Source organism: Natrix helvetica, assembly GCF_964273705.1.
Source record: "Natrix helvetica genome assembly, chromosome: 2".
In the NCBI taxonomy this organism is placed as follows: Eukaryota; Metazoa; Chordata; class Lepidosauria; order Squamata; family Natricidae; genus Natrix; species Natrix helvetica.
This window is the reverse complement of record NC_138552.1, coordinates 77,721,851-77,745,817: the sequence shown is the minus strand read 5'-3', so window position 1 is coordinate 77,745,817 and position 23,967 is coordinate 77,721,851. Positions and strand designations below refer to the sequence as shown.

At 36.3% G+C, this 23,967-nt stretch overlaps 1 protein-coding gene across 5 annotated transcripts in view; it reads left to right on the top strand.

Moving 5' to 3' along the window:
• The window catches only part of PTPRD (protein tyrosine phosphatase receptor type D), a 1,361,199-nt gene that overhangs the window by 1,297,614 nt on the left and 39,618 nt on the right, over positions 1-23,967 (top strand). For all 5 annotated transcript variants that reach the window (XM_081945773.1, XM_081945775.1, XM_081945774.1 and 2 more), the window contains 3 exons: positions 5,935-6,110; positions 13,283-13,402; positions 14,091-14,245. In XM_081945773.1, coding sequence (XP_081801899.1) covers positions 5,935-6,110; positions 13,283-13,402; positions 14,091-14,245 — 451 coding nt within the window. The remainder of the gene's footprint in view (positions 1-5,934; positions 6,111-13,282; positions 13,403-14,090; positions 14,246-23,967) is intronic.

The following is a 23,967-nucleotide window of genomic DNA, read 5'->3' as shown; positions in this document are numbered from 1 at the left end:
CTAACCCATGCTGTTTTTTGCACTGTTCCTCCTGTTCCACAAAGTGTCTATGTTTGTTTGTTTGTTTGTTTGTTTGTTTGTTTCTATCTATCTATCTATCTATCTATCTATCTATGTTTAAATGTTTTGTTTTTTCTTAAAACTTGAACATTAAACAAAGTTGGAAAATATGATACAGAATAATGCAGTTAGAAAGGGACCTTCTAGTCCAACCCCCTGCTCAAGCATGAGACCCTATATCTCTTCAGACAAATTAGTATACATAGATGAAGAAGAGAATGATGTCTTTGAGGCTATCTTGATTTCTGGCAATTATGTGGATACCAATTGTGAAAGTGGGTTGCCATTGCTTTCTTCCTGAGACTTCATCTCTTTGTGCGGCCCACCCTAGATAAAAAAAATTGCTGGGGCACTATGTTCTAATTAATATTTTGCTTTCATTCCACTATGAAGAGCAAAATAAGATGGATCTTAGCAGTGATATTCTCCTTTATCACTAGATGTTTATTTGTTAAATTAATTCACAGTCAGATTTCAGACATTTCATAAGATATGAAATATGTTCGTATGATATGAGAAATTGAAAAGATTTTCACAATCCTCAATTCCAGAAAAACTTTTACCCATTAAACTTTTTCCAATTGGATTCTTATAAAAATAACAACAAGCAACCCTGAAAATTAAAATGATGGATATCTAATTACTATATCCAAATTATTGTTATGCTTGTGATAAAAAGTACCGAGGCGCTCTTGTACAAATAAATTTCATCAACATAGCTTTCAGTATCCACAAACTGGGTTCTCAAATGTATGCAATATTTCCATATGAAAAAGCAATCATATTTCATTTCATCTTTTTTTCTTTTTTTCTTTCTTTCTTTCTTTCTTTCTTTCTTTCTTTCTTTCTTTCTTTCTTTCTTTCTTTCTTTCTTTCGTAAATTTATATAGTTGCCCATCAAATATATGTGATTCTGGATGGAGTACAGTTAAAAACACAAAAACAATACAACAAAATAACCAAAAATATAACAATAACAATTCAGACATTCAGTGTAAGTTTAATAATCTACATTATACAAAAACTAATTAAATCACCCATTTCTCAATTCTACTGACTTTTTTAAAAAAAAAATCTTATTGTCACTTGGCTAAATTATTTATTAAATATACTATAGTTATTTGGACCATTTTTCCTTTTTTCACTTTTTTATTGTAATTAAAGAAATGCATAATGAATTCAAAATATAAAAATGAATCATATTTGCATACCAGTAGGAATGGCTTCAAAAAATATTAGGCGCATCTTATATTAAGCATTGGCAGTATGCTCTTTGCTGAATGATGTTACTACATAAGTTCTCATGGGTAGATGCCAGCTGTCTCATCATCTTGCTAATGCAGGAAAGGGTTTTTGTTTTTCCATGTGTACGTTGTTCAGTGATTTATATTTATGTGTTTTATTTTGAAGTAAACAATGCATCACAGAACAATACCAGACATTTGTAAATGTACTCATAGGTTATCTAGAAAAAAATGGTTATTTTGGGCATTTCTTATAAATGCCCAATCCATATCTTCTAGTTATAATGTTCACTAGGTGTATATTTCTCTTGTTACTTATTCTTCTTCTCATCTGTTTTTGGAGAAAGGTTTTGTCATTTTTGATAGATAGAAGGTTTGTGGCATTTTGCCCAGCTAGCGTTATTTTCTGAATCATTAACTTGTATTTCCACATTCAGGAAATTCTTGAAAAGCTTTTCATCACTCCAAAAACTTTGTAAATCCCAAAATCTCTTTTGTTGAAAATCATGATTTTTGAAAGGCTTAGTGTAACTTTGTAACTAGGTTGCAGGAAATAAAATATTGTGATAGGGAAGATTTATTCTTATTCATCATTTAATGCAAATTCTCCAAAATTGATATTTTCCAAATAGACATGATCATCTATATCTGCACTTCTAATTTTTGTGATATAATTTGGCCTTTAACTATAAATTAATAAAATCAATTTATTTTTTCAAAATTAACAGTTATATTTCAAGTTATTATCTTAAATAATGTTTATTAATATTATACACACTACTTATTTTTTATAATACCTATGCCACATTTGTCACTTAATATAAAATATAAGGAAAATAAATATGCTAATATATCACATATTAAATGTGTTTATTATAAGAATGATGCAAAAGAATTAACATGTCTTACATGGGTTTTCAAAATAGCAATAACAATAGCACTTATTTCCTGCTTCATAATGCCTTACAGCCCTTTCTAAGTGGTTTACAGAATCAGCATATTGACCCGCAATCTGGGTTCTCATTTTACCAACCTCTGAAGGATGGAAGACTGAGTCACTTTGAGCCAGTGAAGATCGAACCTCTGGCAGTTAGCAGAATTAGCCTGCCATACTGCATTCAAACCACTGCATTACCATGGCTCAATACTGTAAAAAATATGCAGAAAATGCAATAATCTAAGACTTTTTAATTGTTTATTAATTCCATTAAAAAGTTTTAACTGCAGTATTATTGAAATACGTTATAGATTGATTATAATAAATCTATTGATTTATTTAGAAAATTTATATGGCTACCCATTCACTTTCAGTGACTAGGCGCCTTACAAACAATATAAACCCAATATTAAAAGAGTAAAAACAATAATCCCCCACCCCCTGTTCAACTGCATTACACATGATCCCTAATGTACTTCAAGAGTTCCTGTGGTCATTTATGTTCAGTTCTTCAGTAAATCAAGATGTAGAAATCAAATAGCAGTCTATTCTGGTACAATTGTTTCAATTAAATCAATCTTGCATAATATGTATTTGCCTTTAATCTGAATAATCTGACTAGGATAAAACAATGTACTCATTGTACAATAGGGGCAGACACTTTAGACATCTTTTCTGTGTATTTAATCATTCCCTTAGCTACAACTATATGTTCCAAACACTTGCAGAAATGACTCTTAGCAATTCCTAGGGCTCTGACAACAACCTTGTTGTACAGTCTTTGGATTACTTGGGCCTACGCTACTGTATACCCAAGAATTATAAGACCCTAATAATAAATACAGAACTTTCAAATACCTTCCTTCAACTTTTCTCCATTTCATATGTATTTATAATTTAAGACTTTTTGTGCTGACATTTACTTTTCAAAATATTTTGTCTTACGACATGAAATGGTAGCTCTTACAAAATGAAATGGCAATCTTGTGTACACATATACATGGAATTATATTTTCACCAACTTCAATTGGATTATATATTGAATTACACTTAAACTGTAGCTGAGAATGAGTTGCTCACTCTTAAAAATAGGTAATGTTATTAAGTATCTAAGACAGTATTATAACAGCCTACTGAAATCAACATTTAGATGGCTTCTCTAAGGTATGTAAGGTACATACACATATGCTAAAAAGAGGGCTAGAATGAGAAATAATCTAAGATATTAGTAATTAGTTTGCCATTCCTTTCATTTATATTTAGTATTTATGATCATTTTCTTTCTCTTTTTTCTTTCACTTTTCATTCTAAAAACAGAAAGAATCTATGACCTACAGAACATTTTTCTCTTAGCATTGAAAACTCCAAATTTGGGCTGCAACTTGTTTCTTCTTGTATACTGTAGGTTTTTTTAAAAAATATTTATCAATATTCAGTGGCACCAAGTATGATACCACAGGTCAAAGCAAATTTCATAAATAATCTATACAATTTAAAAATTCTGTCCAAAGTCTGTTGAAATTTAATAGGATCAAAAGAGGTCAACATTTTACTTCAAAGATATTTTAGTGGAAAATGAAAATTAGGGAAAAATATTTTAATGAGATCATTCTGTTGGACTTTTAGATTTTTGTCTAAAGTCACCTGTTCAACTTAGCTGGCCTGGCCTAACTGTAGTTTTGTGTCCCTCTAGCCTGTATTTTAAATTTTTAGGGGTAGGTTTTTTAGTTTGTTTTAATTTTTAATCATACTGTACAGCCTAGTATTTAATCTGATTTTACGGGTATCTAAGAATATTTAATATTGTATACTGTTGTTATTGTGTGGTCTGTACACCGCCCCAAGTCCCTTCGGGGAGAGGGGGCGGTCTATAAATTTAATAAATAAATAAATTAATTAATTAATTAAATTAAATTAAATTATTATTTTTTTCATTTCTGACTTTCAAGATTTTCCATTTATTTTGATAGAACTATGTTTGAGCCAACATTGTCTAAACATGGCTGCAATGTATTTTTTTTCTTAATACAAAATACTGTAACATCAGAGAAGATCAGTGAAGAAAATCCAATGTTTTTTGGATTTTTTTGGACTTTCTTCACTATTTTAATAATTACATCCTATCATTTGGCTTGTAAGTGTTTGAGAAAAGTGACATATCTTCATTTCAGCTGCAATCTCAAATTAATTAATCTACTCAATATAATATAATAATAATACTCAATATAAGTTTCAGCAAACTCTTTAAAATATGCAATTAATGTAAAACATCTATCTTAAAGGTCTTAAATGCAGGTAGTCCTTGAATTACAACAGTTCATTTAATAACCGTTCAAAGTTTAAACAGCACTGAAAAAAGTGATTTATGACCATTTTTCACACTTATGATCATTGAAGCATCCCTATGGTCATGTGATTTACATTTGGATACTTGACAGCTGGCTCCTATTTATGACAGTTGCAGCGTCCCAGGGTCATGTGATCACCTTTTCAAGTTTCTGACAAGCAAAGAAAATGGGGAAGCCAGATTAACATAAATAACCATGTTACTTATTTAACAACTTCAGTGATTCATTTGACAAATGTAGCAAGAGAAGTCATAAAATGGGGTAAAATTCGCTTAACAAATTTATCACTTATCAACATAACTTTTGGGCTCTCTAGTGGTCATACGTTGAGGGCTACATATATATTAAAATCTTCCTGTTTTTCATTGGTGTAACTCCCTATAAATATATAACTTTCATTTACTGAATTCCTGGAGTTGGCATGTTTGTCATATGCCATGTATGTATTCGTGCATGCAGTCGATATTTAACATTTTTAGCAATTACTGATATCATTCTATGTAAGAAATGTAAAAATTGGAATTACACAGAAATTAACCTAAAATTTATCCCTGATAAATTTCTGGATTACTTTTATAAATGTCACATTTCACCTTTGCATGACATACTTGCACTTAAATTCCACAAAATAATGCATGAAAAAAGGAGAAAAAATTCTGTTTGATTTGGTTTATTATATTATATAAAATATACACAATATGATTAGAGTCAGTAAATTATTTTTCTGTTACAGTACAGTTGTCTTTTGGGTAGCAACTTTTAGAGGTCACTAGAATTATACTTTTATGCAGTCCTGAAACTATAATATGTACCCCTGACATACAGGACAAAGGCACTGCTTAGAAAGAGTATCCTGTTTGAGCCAAAATAAGTTTCCCAACTTTTTTCCTAGTTCTTTGACTCAAAATGTCTGTGGAGATGCTCAGTCATTCAGGTCATGGTTGTCCCAAATGTACTTTTTCCAAAAGGACTTTCGTTGTTTTTCCTTGAAGACATTTCGCTTCTCATCCAGGAAGCTTTTTCAGTTCTGACTTCAAAACCTCAGTTCTTCAGGAACCAAACTATGTATGCTTATAAAGGGATTTAGAAATGACATTGGGGAAGGTACGGAAGGGGGTTCTGGAGAAGTGATTACACAGCCCAAGGGTTAGAAAGAAATTCAAAATAACCTCAACTTTTAATTTTGTTGGGCAGAGATAAATTTGGACAGTTGTCAAGATTTTATTATATACTCTGCAACAATATATTAGCATGTCCAAGTTTCTTGTTCTGGCATTAAAATAAAAATTACTATTCATAGTTGAATTAAATTAATCACGTCTTTTTTTTTCTTCCCTTTTTTTAGGCATACCTGGCAGTGATTATATAAATGCTAACTATATAGATGGTTACAGAAAGCAGAATGCTTATATCGCAACCCAAGGAGCTCTTCCCGAAACCTTTGGAGATTTCTGGAGAATGATGTGGGAGCAAAGGAGTGCCACTGTTGTCATGATGACCAAATTAGAGGAAAGATCTAGGGTAAAGTTTCTTCTTTGTGATTGATGTAATTCAGTAAGCTTTCTTTTCTTTTCTTTTTTAAAGTGTCTCTCACAGCATGACTGGCTGGGGATTTATGGAACTTGAAGTCCACAAATATTAAAGTTGCCAAGGATAACCTTGTTCTATAAAATCTTCTGATCGTAGTTCTGATTGGTTCAGCAATTTTCAAGTTGGCAACACTATAAAATGTTTTAAATATTATTTTTTTCATTCAACTTGCAAACACTGTTCCCATCTGTTTTGATGCATCAACTTTATCCTTGAGGCACAAATGGAAACTTTGAGACACAGAGTACTGAATTTCATTGAGGTTTTGTGTAGGAGAGGAAAACAACACTATCTTTGAAGTTTTAGAGCTCTTTTGTCCGTGATAAATAAGTTCCTATGGAAAATGCAGTAACACTGATTTTTAACTGCAGTCTACATATATTTTATTCTAGTAAATCTAGAGTTTTGCCCCACAGTCCATTCATTTACTAGTACTACCAATTTTCAGTATGGAAAACTTTAAGTTTTACAGAAACTAAAAATACTCCTGGTCTTATCACATGAGTGTTTTACCAATCATAAAGAGACATTTTGGGATTCAGTATGAAAAGTGAATGGAACTAGCTAGTTATTTATATTATAAATAACAGCCCAGAGTCACCTTCCAGGAGATGTGGTTGGCATATAAAAATTAATAAATAATTTATTGGCCATCCAGAGTTGCCCTGCGGTAAAATGAGCGGCCAATAAAATTAATACACTCATGCATACATATATAAGATCATAATCAGGGAATGGTTAATCAAAAAAGCCATGTTAATAATGTCTTCTACATTTTTATTCTTTGTGTCTTATTATATATTCTAATTTGGCAGCCTATATAGCCACATAATTATGAAGTTGTTATGCACTACATACATGCATATCCAAACTGGATTAATATTGAAACTCTCAAATATCTATTGATTGATTGTTGAGTGATGTTGATTTCACTGTAGGATGATATTTTTTGTAGCAATCTCTGTTTTGTTGTGGTACAAACAAGCTTTATTTGCTCCAGCATCAGATTTGCTTTCAGCTAGGCAAATATAATTTTGTTTCTTATTCTTAGTTCCAGGAATAAATATATTTTGTATACAGGAAAAAAAAAACTCCTATTCAATATAAGAACAAGCATATCTTATCACTTTAGTGGAGACTACTGTGAGACCATTCTATGAAAGATGTGCTCAAGACACTTCTTGATTCTGCATTTTTAACATAACAATTTTGTTATCTCATAGAATACCTGTGCCTTGAGCATAGAGTTGGTATAAATTCTGAATTTTGAAATTAAATAGCAATATAGGATTGAAATCTATATTGATTTCTTAAACCTGGTTAAGTATTTGCTAAAATACTAGTGTTCTAGTATCTGATAATATGTTAATCCACAGGAGCAATTTGCAACATGAAAACAAACTAAGTCAGTGTTATAATACTGTTACATACTTTGAGTGATCCAGCATCTTGGGCCCACTGGATTAGCTAGTTTTGCTTTTACTTTTTGTTTTCAATGTAATCTGAAGTGCAAAGAATTTGACAGGCTATTGTCAAAAGGCTACATACGTACTAGTTGATGAAGTACAAACGCAACTATTTTTCTAGGTGAAGTTGGTGGGAGCCTTGGTAACAGTCTAGCTTTTTCTGAAAATTACAGAAGTGTCCTTGAAAAACTGAGCTTTTCAGGAATTTCAAACAAAACTCAATAAATGCTACTATAATTTCCTTTGGTAACTTGGTTGCTTCCTTTAGCCAGGAAAACAGATGTGTTATATCAGGTGATCTTAGCCCAAACAGCTCATCTTAATAAGTTGTTCCTTCACATATATAGTATATAGAAGGTTCTCTCTTTTATAAACCGTAAACTCTGTTAAACATTTTGGTGCTCTGAGTTTGCAACTGATTTATTTTTCACAAGATTCGGTAAACCTCCTGTTTGTTAGGAATCATATCTTAATCGAGTTACTTAGTTACATATGAAAATCTAGTTTTAGATACTGAACTTTGCCACCAAACAAGAAGGAAGGAGTCACTGGACAAAAGCCTAATGCTGGGAATAATTGAGGGCAAAAGAAGAAGGGGACGACAGAGAATGAGGTGGCTGGATGGAGTCTCTGAAGCAATCGGTGTGAGCCTAAATGGACTCCAGACGATGGTAGAGGACAGGAAGGCCTGGAGGAACGTTGTCCATGGGGTCACGATGGGTGGGACACGACTTCGCAACTAACAACAACAACAAATTCTTAACATGTGCATTTTTATTTTTGCTTTTCTGATAGTACAAACAGTGAAAATGAATTGTGTGAGCTAAATAAACATTATGCTTCAACTTCTGCTCACTCAACAGTCCTGCAAAACCTCAGATAGTACCACAATCTTTCATGACAGATTTGGGGGATGTCTTAGGAACCTCTAGGCAGTAACGTGATAAGCCTCTACAGCCATTATCCTCCTAATGGAAGGATTCCATTGGATCAAAGCCTAAATTACTATTAAAATAGGAATGACATTTCAGAAAGTCTGTTATTCATCCGTTTTGTATTCTATCCAGCTTGGGAAATAGATGCAAAAAAAGAAAAGCTTTTTCCTCCACTGGCAGATTTGATAATTACTTGATCTTGAAAGCAAAAGCCGTCTGCTGTGGGACTTCATCTTTCTGTGTTCCATTGCATTTTTTTTTTGTTTATTTGCTTTCCTGTTGCTCAGTCCTGCAGCTCTGCTTCAGCATTTCTAACCTGTGCTGCATAGATAAAGGGATCTTTTTTTTCCTTGTGGGGGTGGGAGGGGGGAGGTTGGAGCATCAGCAGAAATGAACTTAGTTGGCTCATTAGCATGTGTTAGAAGTTGACTACCTCCAGCTTTGAGAACTTAAATATTCAACAGCTGAGAACACTGAATGAGGTTGTTACAGTGAATTAGTTATTCATTTATTTGCCTATGGGGAAGCTACAGGCCAAGGTGAGCTCTTTTATTTATAACCCTTCTCACTTTATTGTTTTCAATTTAAATGTCATCTCCCAAATCTTACCTGACCTAATCCAGACCTTAGAGAGAAAAATCAGTCCATTACTTTGCTAACATATGCATAATTTATATCAAAAAGGATTATGCACACGACCATGCATGGAGGAATATTGATAACATATTTGTTACTTGCATGAGTTTTATTTGTATAAAATGAAAGCAAAATATTAAAGGAAGAATTTAGAGAGTATTAAAAGCAGCCGACAGTCACAGGGCATGAATACATCAGATGATTTGAAGCATTAATATTTGTCTCTTGCTAAAGTGCTCTTCTACAAAATCTCCACATGTAGTGTTGCAGTCGTTGTGGTTAATTTACTTTACCTTGTTTACACCCTCTCATCTCAAATTGTTTCCATGTTAAAGCTGTTTTTCTGTGGAAATAAGGTTGCTCTCTACTTTCCTTTATCTGGGAAAGTATATCATGGCTCCAAATCACCCATGGATGGGAAAGAGATGGGAAAGAGATATTATGGTAAATAAGTGAGTCTCTTCTACCAGGATGAATGGCCCTAGTTCTTTCTCTTTGTTTTCTCCTTCACGGTAATTAATACAATTGTCCTTAGACCAACAAAGCTGAGCTTGAAACAAAATGTGATTCTCTACCTGGAGACAAAATGTCTATAAAAGAAGATTTTTGACCATAAATCTTGGGCTAGATAAGCTGCTGCCTACAATGCATTTCTAGTGCATGCCAAGAGCCAGAAAAAAATAGGTAATGATTTCCTCTGTTGAGTTGTGTCTGACTCTAGGGTCAGTGACCATCTCTGTTTCCTAGCCAAGGGAGCTAGCATTGTCCAAAGACAATGATTCCATGATCATGTGGCCAGCATCACTACATGTGAAGTGTTACTACCACTTTATAATGCCTTGGTAAGGCCATATTTGGAATCTTGAATTCAGTTTTGGTCACCACGATGTAAAAAAGATGTATGCAATGTCACTATAGACATTAGATACAGAATCCATGGGTGATTTGGAGCCATGATATACCTATATAGTTTTCAGTAACATAAATTGGTCTTGAGCACTAATAGCTGGGTCTATATGTGTGCATATATTACATAGTAGAGTATAAAAATAGAGATTGGTATTGGATTCTGGGACGGCTAAGTACCTTTTGTGTTGATAAGCATGAATGTGTCTTTCAGGTGACTTTCTGTTCCCATTCCAGATCTTTCATGCCTCTTTCATAAATACTGCTTTGCCAAAAGGATTGGCAAAATAATTTTCTTCTCCTTATGACAATGGTGTGAAAAAGAAAAAAAATGCTATTCTACTCCTTCCAGACATCTTCCTACCAAGAACCCACATAGTGCTAATGATCTCTGCTCCTAGGAGTAACGCCTGATAGTCAAAGAGCTTGGCTGTCTTGCTCTCTTTTTAGCCCTATCAATACTGGCAGCAAGATGCTACTTCTTCCAGACCTTAGAGAATATAATAATATTTCAATGGAAGGTGCAATAGAAGGATTCTGTTTATCTGTTTGAACTTTTCATTGGACAATGCTCTTTCCAATCATGCTTTCACTTCATCTCTCAATATTTCTGTACCTTTTTACTTGGCATCAGCAGACACAGAGAAAAAGACAAAGTCCATTTTTGCCATGAAATTGGTTTCATCATTTTTGGAATCCTTACTATTTGGATTTGATTTGAGTTTAGTATGGCAGGATATTGTGTTTATCCTTTTGTGGATCTAATCTGTTTTCAGATCGCATCCCACATAACAGTATATACAGGTCTAGTAGCTACATGGTGAAATTCTTCATGCCGTAATATGTTGATTCAAGGTAAAATTGTATCATAATAAAAACCCCAAAATACGTAATCAGATTTTTGTCCATCAAAGCATTTACAAAACCTCTATACTACAATGAGTATACAACATCTTCAGTATGCAAAGTGAGTTGAATTTGTTCCTCCCAGTTATCCTCTGATTGATAAAAATAAGATACCAATTCAGAAAAAAAGCATGAGGAATTCTATGCTGGGTAATGCATAGTGTGTGTGGGGGAAACAGTTTACATGAATATTTTTTCTACTTGTGGGCTTGGCCCCAAGAATTCTTTGAAAACTAGATTTCTATTAGATGGATGTTTTCTAGCAATTGATGCTATATGGTAACAGACTGATCAGTGCATCATATTCATGTTCCTAATTGTGTAATTCTTTTAGAACAAGTTCATGTGTGAAGCCATTTTTTTTAAATCCAGAGGTAGGTTAATCATTTTATACTGTGTACGAGTGGCATTCCTCAGTGTAACAGAATTCTTACTGTGTGCCAATTGAGAGTCAGGATGGTGCAATTATTTTTAATCTTACATCCATGATGTGCTGCTGTTTTACTGAATAACACTGTAAGTTAAGTTTCTACTGTTATTTCTTTACTGATAGTATAATCTAGTAGTTAATAACCAAGCACAGAAAAGCTTATCAAACTGAATCTTCAAAAGAAAATGTCATGCTAATGCCAAATACATCAGCAGATATTAAAACTGCATGGAGGTGATTAGTATTCATCCTTGTAAGATCAACAGGTGGCTGAGGCAGATCACAGTTTGAAAATACACTTAAAACAGTTTTTTAAAGGGAGAGAAGAGTAGCTGAGACCCTGTAGTGCTGGGAGGTCTCTCCAAGGTGCTGAAGAAAAGAAGGCAAATAAAAAAATCATACTTCTGTACTTCCCCAGGAGTTTTTTTTTCTTTTAGAATTGAGACTAAATCTTTGTACCAGAAAATTGCCTGTCTACCCTTGAATGTCAAGGATTATGTTCATCATTTTTGTGCAAGGTGGTGATGGGGAGGGGTTTACATATGGAAATTTCTTTTCTGAGCACAACTGCTGCAAAGTTGGACCATCTTTTGATATTTATAGCTTGCTGGAGTGTGAAGGTTCATGAATATTCTCTAGTAATCAATGTACATATTTGAATTCCTCAGTTCTGCAGAGGTGTCAGCTTTCATTCATATGGGAAAGTAAGTCATTCAACCCCTACTGATTTTATTTCAGTAGGTGGTCATATTTTTTTATCAAATGCAGGAAATCCAGAGGAGACTTTTTATAAGATAGCATTGTTTAGCCATTTGCCAGTTACTTGAATATTTTATTATAATTTGTATAAAATTAAAAGGAACATGCTTTATTTTTATTTCAAGGTTTGAAATTTAGCTAATAAATTGGATTCTTTGTTAGTATTGGCTGATAAAGTTTATAACTGAATTTCGAAGGACATTTGGACACACATTTATTTTTTAAGCATTCTGTCTGCTTCTTAAGAGGGAGATGGGGGAAAAGCCCTTTTCCCTGCCATAGCAGAATAATGCCAACTGTCTCCCAACTTGAGAAGTTAAAAGATGCTTTCAAATGAAGTGGCCTTCCTGGACAAACAAGTAGCAAGGGCTGGGGAAAAAAATAATCAAAACTATCAGCAGATGGGCACAGTGAATAATGTAAAAATGGAACTGGACATTCTAAATTTCAATAAGGCCATCAGATCTATTCCATGGGGAAAATAAAAATGAGGTCAATTAGAAATCAATTCTGCTTCAGCTGTAACATCATACCACACTTCTTGTTATAATACCTAAACATGCCTTATTTTTTTTCCAGTGGATACCTACCAGCTAAGGATGAGAAAAGTAAATTGGGGAAGCATTGTCTTTTATCAGAGGAAGTAGTTTCATGAGTCTTCTTTTTCTTAATTCCATTCTTATATAGTTGTGCTGAGACATACCATCTGGACCATGGAATTCCAAGAGTACCCATAAAGCTTCATTAAAGGTCTTGCTTCACTGTAAGAAATCCCCTATAAAACTTATAGTATTCTGACTTGAGTTCCCACTGTCTCACACAACATGCTGAGTGCGGTAAAAGCTATTTCAGTAATGTTTCCCAAATGAGCCATACCTTCCTTCTCTCCTTCTGGATGATCTGGATCATTTGCACAACAGCTAGGGGGTCTTTTGGTTCTGTCCTATCTCAACTTAGTATTCTTCTCTTTAGCTGGTTTCCATTTGTTTTCCATTTCTTTACAGTAATGTAACATCACTTACTTTATTTGTCATTTTCCCCTCATACTTGATTTGTTTGTTGCAGGTTAAATGTGATCAGTATTGGCCAAGCAGAGGAACAGAAACATATGGATTGATTCAAGTCACATTGCTAGATACCGTAGAATTGGCAACATACTGTGTTAGAACATTTGCCCTTTATAAGGTATGTTTGTGTTATGCAAGCATTGAGTATCTTTTGTTGGAACAAGGTTGTTATTTGAGTTTTTGCAGTATCACAAGCAAGTGTTCTGTATAAAGAAGATTAAATGTCTTTACATTGAAGTTCAAAATGTTGATTTACACAACTAATATATAGGGCTGTGCAATTCAGTTATTTTCAACACCAAAATTCCTTGAAATAAACTTTTACTTAATAGATGTCCTTCAGGTCTTTTATCCAAATTCTCCACAGAAGAAAATTTCATAAAATTTGTGCTGTTTTAAACCAACTTTACAAATATGGAGCATTTCCACCATTACATCAAAAACACTATTGTAAAAAAAAAAAACCATATTGTTCATTTTTTGACAATCACAGTAAATAACTTCTTTTTCTCCTCATGTCCCCCTTTCCCCCAAAAAACTAGCTTCTTTACCTCTTTCTTATATTAAACTTTCTTATATAAAATCATTTTTCACATCCAATTTAACTACAGACAAAAATACTGAATATTAATGTGATGCTTGCACTAATTCTCATCAAATATGTAATGACTGATTTTTAAAAAGCTGGATAAAAATATCAATTTTAGACAAACAATAAATTTGTTTCACTCGATTTCATGATGATTGCATTCTGATGTACTGTTTTGGCATTAAAAATAATTTACACTAAGGTTCTTATGTGTTAGAATGGATCGAGTGAGAAGAGAGAAGTTAGACAATTCCAGTTCACTGCATGGCCAGATCATGGCGTTCCAGAACATCCAACACCATTCCTAGCTTTCTTACGACGAGTTAAAACTTGTAATCCTCCTGATGCTGGACCAATGGTCGTGCACTGCAGGTAAGTACAGATTTTGCATCAACAACATTGCCAAATATTATGAAACTTTCATAAGTCACATTTCATAATTTAATATTCTAAATATTTTGATACAAGCATTTCATTTATTTTTCTCCCATTGCATGGTAAATTTATTCATTACACATACAAGCCAGAATTGCAGGACAAAAGCAGAGATGAAGCATGAGCGTAGGTGATATGTCATCCATATATGCACACTCTAGGAATCGCTTAGAAACTTTATTTTAGGGATTGTGATCTTCTTCTAGAAGTCATCTAATGTGTGTTTTCTCTGAAATGTATGTATTAGGGTATAGAGGTATAGAGTCCACCCATGCAAAACCTTTCAGATTTCTGACAAAAGTGATAAGATTTCAGGAGTGGCATCAGCATATACAAGTATGCCAATATCCTGAAGCAGATACTGCTTGCTGCAGCATCTTTACTTTTAAAAGATTTATGATATGATATATGTTACGATATGATATAATATATGATATGATTTCTTTTTTTTAAAGAATTTTATTGGTTTTTAAACATTTATGGGAAAAGGTAAAGGGGTACATAGAAAATTTTGATATGATTTCAAAAACATTTTTCCAAGAAAAAGGTGTCTATTCGAAGCTTTGATTTTTCAAAGGCTATTTCAAAGCAACATATTTTTAATTAGAGAATTTCCATAGCAGATAATGAGAATTCTTTGGACACAATATAGTTTGATGACAGCAAAACATCTGGTAAAATATTCTTGACATTATTTTTAAGTATGAGCTAGATGGCATAAGGTAGAAACATAGCTGAATGAAAAATGAATTTATTACCAAGAGTTAATATTGTGAAAATAGGATGAAAATAGGATATATTTACCTTTAAAGAGAAGTCTGAGGAAAATATTATGGCCTTCTTCAAATGGTTGATAGTTGAGATCAGTGCTTTAGCGTCCTAAAATGCTGTAAAATGCTGTAAAGCCCATTTATAATTGGAGAAATACCACTGTTTCCCCTAATGAAATGCTCAGGGCAATTGCTTTCCTAGAAAAATGGTAGGGTCCTTTTATTGTATAATTTATTTTATTAATAAATAATATATAAATAATAAACAAATAGCCACCAAACAAGCCAGCAATTTTATTAATAAATAATATATAAATAATAAACAAATAGCCACCAAACATTTGCAATGTTAAGGAGCATAGTAGGAATCCTGAGTACCAGGATTAATATTACACAAAAAATCATTTGAAAGTTATGGATATGATTTTGATGAAGAGGAAAAAAGTTTCTGACATATTTACAAAAGTAAGAATGAAGAGTTATGTATGATATAGTGGCCAGTACTGAATGAATTGATTTCATCATTGGCTGCCCAGGCAAACTAAAACTCTAAAGGATATGTGAATGGCCTGCTATAATCTGTCCCCTTAAAATAGTTGATCTTGTGGCTGCAATCCAAAGAGTTAGTCATTCTGCAATTCCATTTAAATCAATGGAGTTGGATGGTGGTGATTATCTTCTCCCATAGAATACAATGGCTTTTAAGACATAACAAATTTTCTAATGATTGTGACCCATCATAAATTACAATGCCAAACCAAGAGTACAAAAGCAAAAGCAGCTGCAATCTGGCAATTGTCATATGGCCATTTCTACAGGAAACCAAAATTTTAAAACAATGGCATTAATTGCAGAACCCAGTATAATTGCATTTAAATGATTATGTTCCTCTTTGCTTACATCTGATCCAGGCATCTTCTCTTGGCTGCTCAAATGTGCTGATGAAGAGGCTGGAGCAAGTCCCAGTGAGGAACACTTAGATATTTTTAGCTCAGAAAAATGAAGGAAATAAGGTGGCTACATTAGAGGGATATCCAACAAGCAGGATCCCAAGGGAGTGAAGATTAATAAAAGGAAGCATTTTTCAAGAAGAGTAGTGTTCACTAGTATAATCACATTGAGGAGTCATAATGATAGTTGTGAGCACTGATTGTTCTAATGAGCAATCAGATGGCAAAAATGGAGATATGCTCAGTGCCAATTCGTGAGCAACATATGTGAGAAGCTGCTATTGGAAGCATGTCCTCCCTATGTGTTTCCAAACTGTGAAAACGATGCTGGCCAAAATATATGTTTTTATGTTTACAGAGGATTCTAATATTGCCAAAAAATACTTGAGCATTCAGGTATCACGAGTATCAGCCAAACAGCTTTAATTGCAAATTATTCTATAAATTTTGGCATTTCCTGTTAGTATAAAAACCATTTCCTCAGATTCTCAAATCTAAAAAAATAAAAGTTATATCATTTTAAAACAATGGTCACAATACAGTGGCCCAAAGGTGCCAAGCTACAATACTACCTTGAAATGACATTTACGCAATCCCAGCATTGCAAGATTTTATTTAAAACAGAAAAAAAAAATATCCTGAAAGCAGTAGAATTAATTGTAGCAAAACTAGAGAAATGTTGGTGTTCTGATAGGAATTAATTTAGAAAACATGACATGAGATTGCTCAAGAATAAGATTGCTGGAATTTGTCATTTTGATTTTATTTTTTGTGCAAAAATCATTGTTGATACCTTCCCAATACCCAGTTAATATTTACGATTCAACTTTAACTTTGTCTTCTCATACTTCAATTTTCAATTCAATTCAATTTATTAGATTTCTAGACCGCCCCCTCTCCCCGGAGGGACTTGTGCTGATAGTAAACATAATGAATGCACTCTTTTTCCTAATACATCTGTTTTTATTTCTTGAGGTTTTAATTCTAAACTGCTCATTCTTAACACTCTTCTTAACTTTTAGCTTTTCTGTAATGTTTCTCATTAGCTTTCCTTGATATCATATCTCTCCATCATGTTTCTGTCATATATGTTTTTTCATACCTTACTTTCTGTTATTGTCACTTTTTATCATGATTCTGTTTTCTATTAAGGATTTGTTTTTGGCTTCTGCTCATTCCATTTAATATTTACATTTTGATATTTCTTAACTTTAAATAATTGATTAATTTTTCCCTTATTTTTCAACCCTTTTAAATGTACTTCTCATAAATTACACCTTGTTCTTTTGTCCTACTTGTGCTTTTTCTGCTTTATATTTCTTTACTTTTAGTTTTGTATCAACTGTTTCTGTTGGTCTTTTTTTAAACAGGCTACAGAGGAATAGAACAATAAATTTAGACGATCAAGAAACTTTATTTTGTTGTTATTGTTCAGTGGGAGTGAAATATTTTATGTATATTTTTTCCATATTTGAATATATGAGCATGATTGTGTTCCTGTTAAAAAAAGATAGCAAAATTGATACCAAGAGCAATGGCAGCAGGCTAGGGGATGCAATGGTTCATATGGTTAAGATGCTGGATTGACAATTGGCACACTTGCATTCGAGATCTGATTGCTGCTGCATGGCAGGGTGAGTGCCTGTCACTTGCTTCAGGTCACACCAATTCAATAGTTCAAAAGTGGGCAAACGCGAGTAGATAGATGGGTACCACTTCACTGGGAAGCTTAATGGGGACATGAAAGGAGACCCTAACTAGGCATCCTCCAAGTAACAGTGACATCACCAGCTACTCCCTACAACCTGGAAACACTTCAGTACTCCAAATCGACCGTGATAGTACTAGGGGCAAATCCATCATTTGGAGAAATAATAATAATAATAATAATAATAATAATAATAATAATAATAATAATAATAATAATAATAATAATAATAATAAAAAACAACTATTATTATAGTTGGCTGCGCAAGAACAAGCTATCCGAACAAATGCCATTAAGGCCAAAATCGAAAAATCCTCTGATGATGCCAAATGCAGACTCTGCAATGAAGTTGATGAAACTGTTGACCACATACTCAGCTGCTGTAAAAAAATCGTGCAGACTGATTATAAATTGCGGCACAATTCAGTAGCACAAATGATCCACTGGAATTTGTGCAAAAATTATAATATTAAAATAACAACAAACTGGTGGGAACATAAGCCTGAAAAAGTCACCGAAAATCAGATGGTCAAGATCCTATGGGATTTTCATATACAAACAGACAAAATACTGACGCATAACACACCAGACATCACACTGGTTGAGAAAAATAAGGTTACAATCATAGACATTGCAATACCAGGTGATAGTAGGGTCGACGAGAAGGAACATGAAAAAAATCGCGAAATACCAGGACCTAAAAATTGAAATTCAACTATTATGGCACAAACCAGCAGTGGTAATTCCAGTGGTAATCGGCACACTGGGTGCTATTCCAAAAGCACTGGAATTACATTTAAAACAGTTAAAACTTGACAAAATCACCATCAGTCAAATGCAAAAAGCTGCACTGGATCTGCACGTATATTACGAAAATACGTTACGACGTCCTAGGCCCCTGGGTGGAGCCCGACTAGTAATCAATGCCAAATCTGGCGAAACAACTGGCCGCTGTGATACAATTGTAAAATAATAATAATAATAATAATAATAATAATAATAATAATAATAATAATAATAATAATAGTAGTAGTAGTAATAGTAATAGTAATAGTAATAATAGTAATAAACTGGTAGAGTTCCTGCTGTCATATCGTTTTTAAACATTATTATTATTATTATTATTATTATTATTATTATTATTATTATTATTATTATTGCGTGGTTAATCTTTGGTGAGATGCTACTTGGAACAGCCTATATCCTTCGACGTTACCTTAACAGTTCCTAGGTCCTTGGTTAGGACTCGACCTGTTGAGCTACCAACCAGCCCCAAAGGCTGTGAATCTCACCAAAGATTAACCACACAATAAATAATAATAATAATAATAATAATAATAATAATAATAATAATAATAATAATAATAATAATAATAATAATAATAATAATAATAATAATGTTTTAAAAAGATATGACAGCAGGAACTCTACCAGTGAGAATTCAATGTAGTCATTGACTATGGAATATGATTGAATTATGGAAAAGAAGAGGAAGAATTAGATAACTGGGATAAGAAGATAATGAATTTAAATAGATTTGAGCCCCACATTGCAGTATGCATTTTGTTGCAGATCCTATTTATTTATTTATTTTCTAAAAGGTTGGACTGCACAAATTTCTTCATTGTGAAATATTAAAATCATTTTACCAAATACTGGTCATGATCCGATACAAACATCTGTTTATCTTTTTTGACATATTGCATTTTCTACAGTCTTCATATGATGTCATATGAACCACATAATCTGAAAATCAGTCTATGTTTACCAAGAAGTAAATCACGCCATTTATTTCTACAAAATATTTAGAATGACCATTAATACTCTGTCCTTTTGGGTTTTTTTTGGACAATGTAGGAATGTGCTGAGTCAGAAACAGACCTTATCAGAATATTTTGTTACTGAAGGATGAAATATATATATAGAAATATGACTTTTAATCTTTCTATAATGAAACTTTTTTACAACCTGAATGGCTTCCTGGTGCTTTCTGATCACTTTTCCCAAAATTTTCATCCTGCACACACTGGTCCCTGAGAGCATTACTATGTTCTGTAATCCTACCACATGCAGAAAATGGTGATATTGAGGAAGACTGCACTACAATTTCTGTTTCATCAGATATGCAAATGGTTGAGGGTATATCTTTCAATAACACTTGCAAGCTACTCAGTAGAAATTGAATTTGCCTAATTACTATTCCGAAGATCCCTCAGGTTTTCTTGATGGTGAGATCTGTGCAGCCTAAACTTATTCAGAAAAAAAAAAATAATTGGTTTCTTGCTTGTTTATTTGCTCAGTAAGAGACTAAATCAAACAAGTTACTGAATTTTAAAGCGAAGACAGGCATAGTCCAGAATGTTGTGGCTTAATGTCACATATTTGTTGAGATTGGTGTGGAATTGTTTTCAGTATAAATTGGTAGAGAGTTTCTCCTTGTACATTCTATGCTGGCAATAGCTAAGTACTAGGATGGAGACTGGGTTGTTACTACTAATGTCATGCTTTCTGAGACCCAGGGTAAATGGACAATAATTCAATTGGATTGCAACACAGTGATATGTTTCTGGGTCATTCTAGTAATCCAGTATACCTTTGAAAACTATTAGAGTTAAGACAGTTTTCCCATTTCTGTCCCTCCAAGCTTCAAGCCCCCTTTTCTGAGCTCATTAGGAGTCTGAATGACCAACTCAAAGGAGGACTGTTATCCTGTCCTCTTCCCTTTTCCATAAAATGCCTTCAGGTCTGCATCCATGGAAGAATTCCCTTGCTAGATTTGTTTTTTACAGATTTCTCATCTTTCCCTTTGTTGTGCTCTATGTCTCCAGCAATTATGTTGTTTGGCTCAATGTGTGGCTGATTGGTTGCTTGGCCAACAGTATAGTACTTGAAGAAAGGGGCTTTGTGTTCCCAGACAAAGGAAGCCATGATCATCCTTCCCAATGCATTTTGAAGCTGCCTTGCATTTCAAAGAGATGTGTTGGGCAAGTGTTTCTCAACTACTTTAAGATACAGAATTGCCCATCCAACCAGCATGCTCTAATCCCAATACCCAAGTTTCTTTCTATCAAGAAGGATGGTCTGAATTGGGAATATAACCATGCTTGGATGAACACAATTACAATGTCTGTGGCTTGGGTTCCCTACCTAATCAAGAACCCTCATTGGGCAGGATTCATAAACCTTTGGGAAACAGCCAACCATGGGTAGATGTCACTACTTCAAACTGCACTGACACAGAGCATCCAGTAACATGTTCAGGTGCTTCTCCATCTTCCTACTGTATATACTTTTTAAAAAAAGAATTTTATTGGTTTTAAAACATTTATAGGGAAAGGTAAAAAGGGTACAAAGAAATTTTTGGCAGCTCCCGTGCTAGTGGTAGAAATCCCCCCAAATTTCACAGTTTTTACAATGTTAAAAACAACGTATAAAAGATAAGCATAAACAGAATCTTGTTTTAAATTATATCAACCATGTGTTCAATCATCTCTTTCTTTGTCACTTTCTAGTATATCAACAATTATCATAGTATTTCAAATATATTTATTTTTGTGACCTGAGCCTTTTCGATATTGCTTCTTCCTCCCTGTCCCCAGATGGAGCCACAGCCCCCCTCCCTTCATATCTTGCACATTGCTACCTTTTTCACTACCTCCCTATTTTTGTCCTCTAGGAGAGAACTATGTTTTTTAATGAAGGCTTCAGCCTCCTCCACTGTATTAATTTTAATTCTATTTCCCTCCCAAAAAATCAACATTCCCTCTGGTAATAACCATCTAAACCAAACTCCTTTATTGTATAATTTCTTTGATAAGGAGGAATACTTCCTCATTTTTCCCTTATTTTTTTCGGAATTTGCTTAAGAATGGTAATTTCTTTATCTTTATATTTTAATGGTCCCTCCCTTTGGGCCCCTAGCACTTCATCCCTCGTGGTCCTCCTAAGAAACGTAATATGTACCTCCCTTGGAACATTGTTCTAGCACAGCGATGGCGAACCTTTTTTGGCTCGCGTGCCACAAGTGGGGGGAGTGCGGGGGGGTTGTGTGCGGGCGTGCCGCACCCACCTATAAATACGAATAATAAATAATGCAACGCGCCCCCAGTGCGCATGCACGCACAACGCGCCCATTTTTGCATGATTTTTTCGCCTTCCCCAGGCTCCAGAGGCTTTATAGGAGCCTGGGGAGGGCAAAAAGAGCCTCCCCCGCACCCCCCGGAGGCTTCAGGGAACGTCCGGAGGCTTCCCTGAAGCCTTCGGAACACTTAAAACCTCCCCGCCCCCCCCCGGAGGCTTCAGGGAACGTCCGGAGGCTTCCCTGAAGCCTTCGGAACACTTAAAACCTCCTCGCCGCCCCCAGAGGCTTCAGGGAACGTCCGGAGGCTTCCCTGAAGCCTTCGGAACACTTAAAACCTCCCCGCCCCCCCCCGGAGGCTTCAGGGAACGTCCGGAGGCTTCCCTGAAGCCTTCGGAACACTTAAAACCTCCTCGCCGCCCCCAGAGCCTTCAGGGAACGTCCGGAGGCTTCCCTGAAGCCTTCGGAACACTTAAAACCTCCCCGCCACCCCCGGAGGCTTCAGGGAACGTCCGGAGGCTTCCCTGAAGCCTTCGGAACACTTAAAACCTCCCCGCCCCCCCCCCCCGGAGGCTTCAGGGAACGTCCGGAGGCTTCCCTGAAGCCTTCGGAACACTTAAAACCTCCCCGCCACCCCCGGAGGCTTCAGGGAACATCCGGAGGCTTCCCTGAAGCCTTCGGAACACTTAAAACCAACCTCCGAGCAACCCGGACTTCCGGGTTGCTCGGATGGTCGTTTTAAGCGCTCTGAAGGCTTCAGGGAAGCCTCGGGACGGTCCCTGAACAGGCACGAGACGTGCGTCTCCATCGCCCAGGCCCGGATCGCCTCCACCGCGTGGCGCCTCAGGCTCGGCGTCCTTGCGCCCGGCCTTCACATCGCTGCCGCCGCCGCCGCCACCGCCGCTAGGACGGGCTCGGCCGAAGGGAAGTCCGTCAGGCTTCAGCCACGCCGCCCTCGCCTCCTCCTCCTCCTCCTCTAGCCGCGCCATCGCAAGGATTAAGGCGAAAGGGGGCGGGGGCGAGGAAAGCGAAGGGGGCTTTGCATGATTTTTTCGCCTTCCCCAGGCTCCAGAGGCTTTATAGGAGCCTGGGGAGGGCGAAAAGAGCCCCCCCGCCCCCCCGGAGGCTTCACGGAACGCTCGAACGCGGCGCCGGGGCCCGGCAGGCAGCGAACGAGTCGGAGCCTGCCGACTGGAGGAAGAGGGTGAGAGGCGGGTCCTGTGAACGGCGGCAGCAGCGGCGACAATAGTCGCAACTCGGCTGCCTGCCGCCTTTCCCCTCCTTTGTCTCCCAGCCGGGGCGGCCCGCCAGCAAGTTACGAGTATTGTCGCCGCTGCTGCCGCCGTTCACAGGACCCGCCTCTCACCCTCTTCCTCCAGTCGGCAGGCTCCGACTCGTTCGCTGCCTGCCGGGCCCCGGCGCCGCATTCGAGCCGGTGGGGGAAAGGAGGAGGAGAAGGAGGACAACAAAGCCCCCTTCGCTTTCCCTGTCCCCCCCCTTTCGCCTTAATCCTTGTGATGGCGCGGCTAGAGGAGGAGGAGGAGGAGGAGGCGAGGGCGGCGCGGCTGAAGCCTGACGGACTTCCCTTCGGCCGAGCCCGTCCTAGCGGCGGTGGCGGCGGCGGCGGCAGCGATGTGAAGGCTGGGCGCAAGGATGCCGAGCCTGAGGCGCCGCACGGTGGAGGTGATCCGGGCCCGGACGATGGAGACGCACGTCTCGTGCCTGTTCAGGGACCGTCCCGAGGCTTCCCTGAAGCCTTCAGAGCGCTTAAAACGACCATCCAAGCAACCCGGAAGTCACTTCCGGGTTGCTCGGAGGTTGGTTTTAAGTGTTCCGAAGGCTTCAGGGAAGCCTCAGGACGTTCCCTGAAGCCTCCGGGGGGGGCGGGGGAGGCTCTTTTCGCCCTCCCCAGGCTCCTATAAAGCCTCTGGAGCCTGGGGAAGGCGAAAAATAGCTTTTAAAAAGGTGAACTCAGCTGGCCAGCGCACGCACGCGCGCTGGCCAGCTGACAGGGCAGTGCCTCGCGTGCCCTGAGAAATGGCTCCGCGTGCCACTTGTGGCACGCGTGCCATAGGTTCGCCATCACGGTTCTAGCATATGCTTAATTAATCCTGTAAACCAGATCCATATCCCACCACAACTGTTCTTTATTT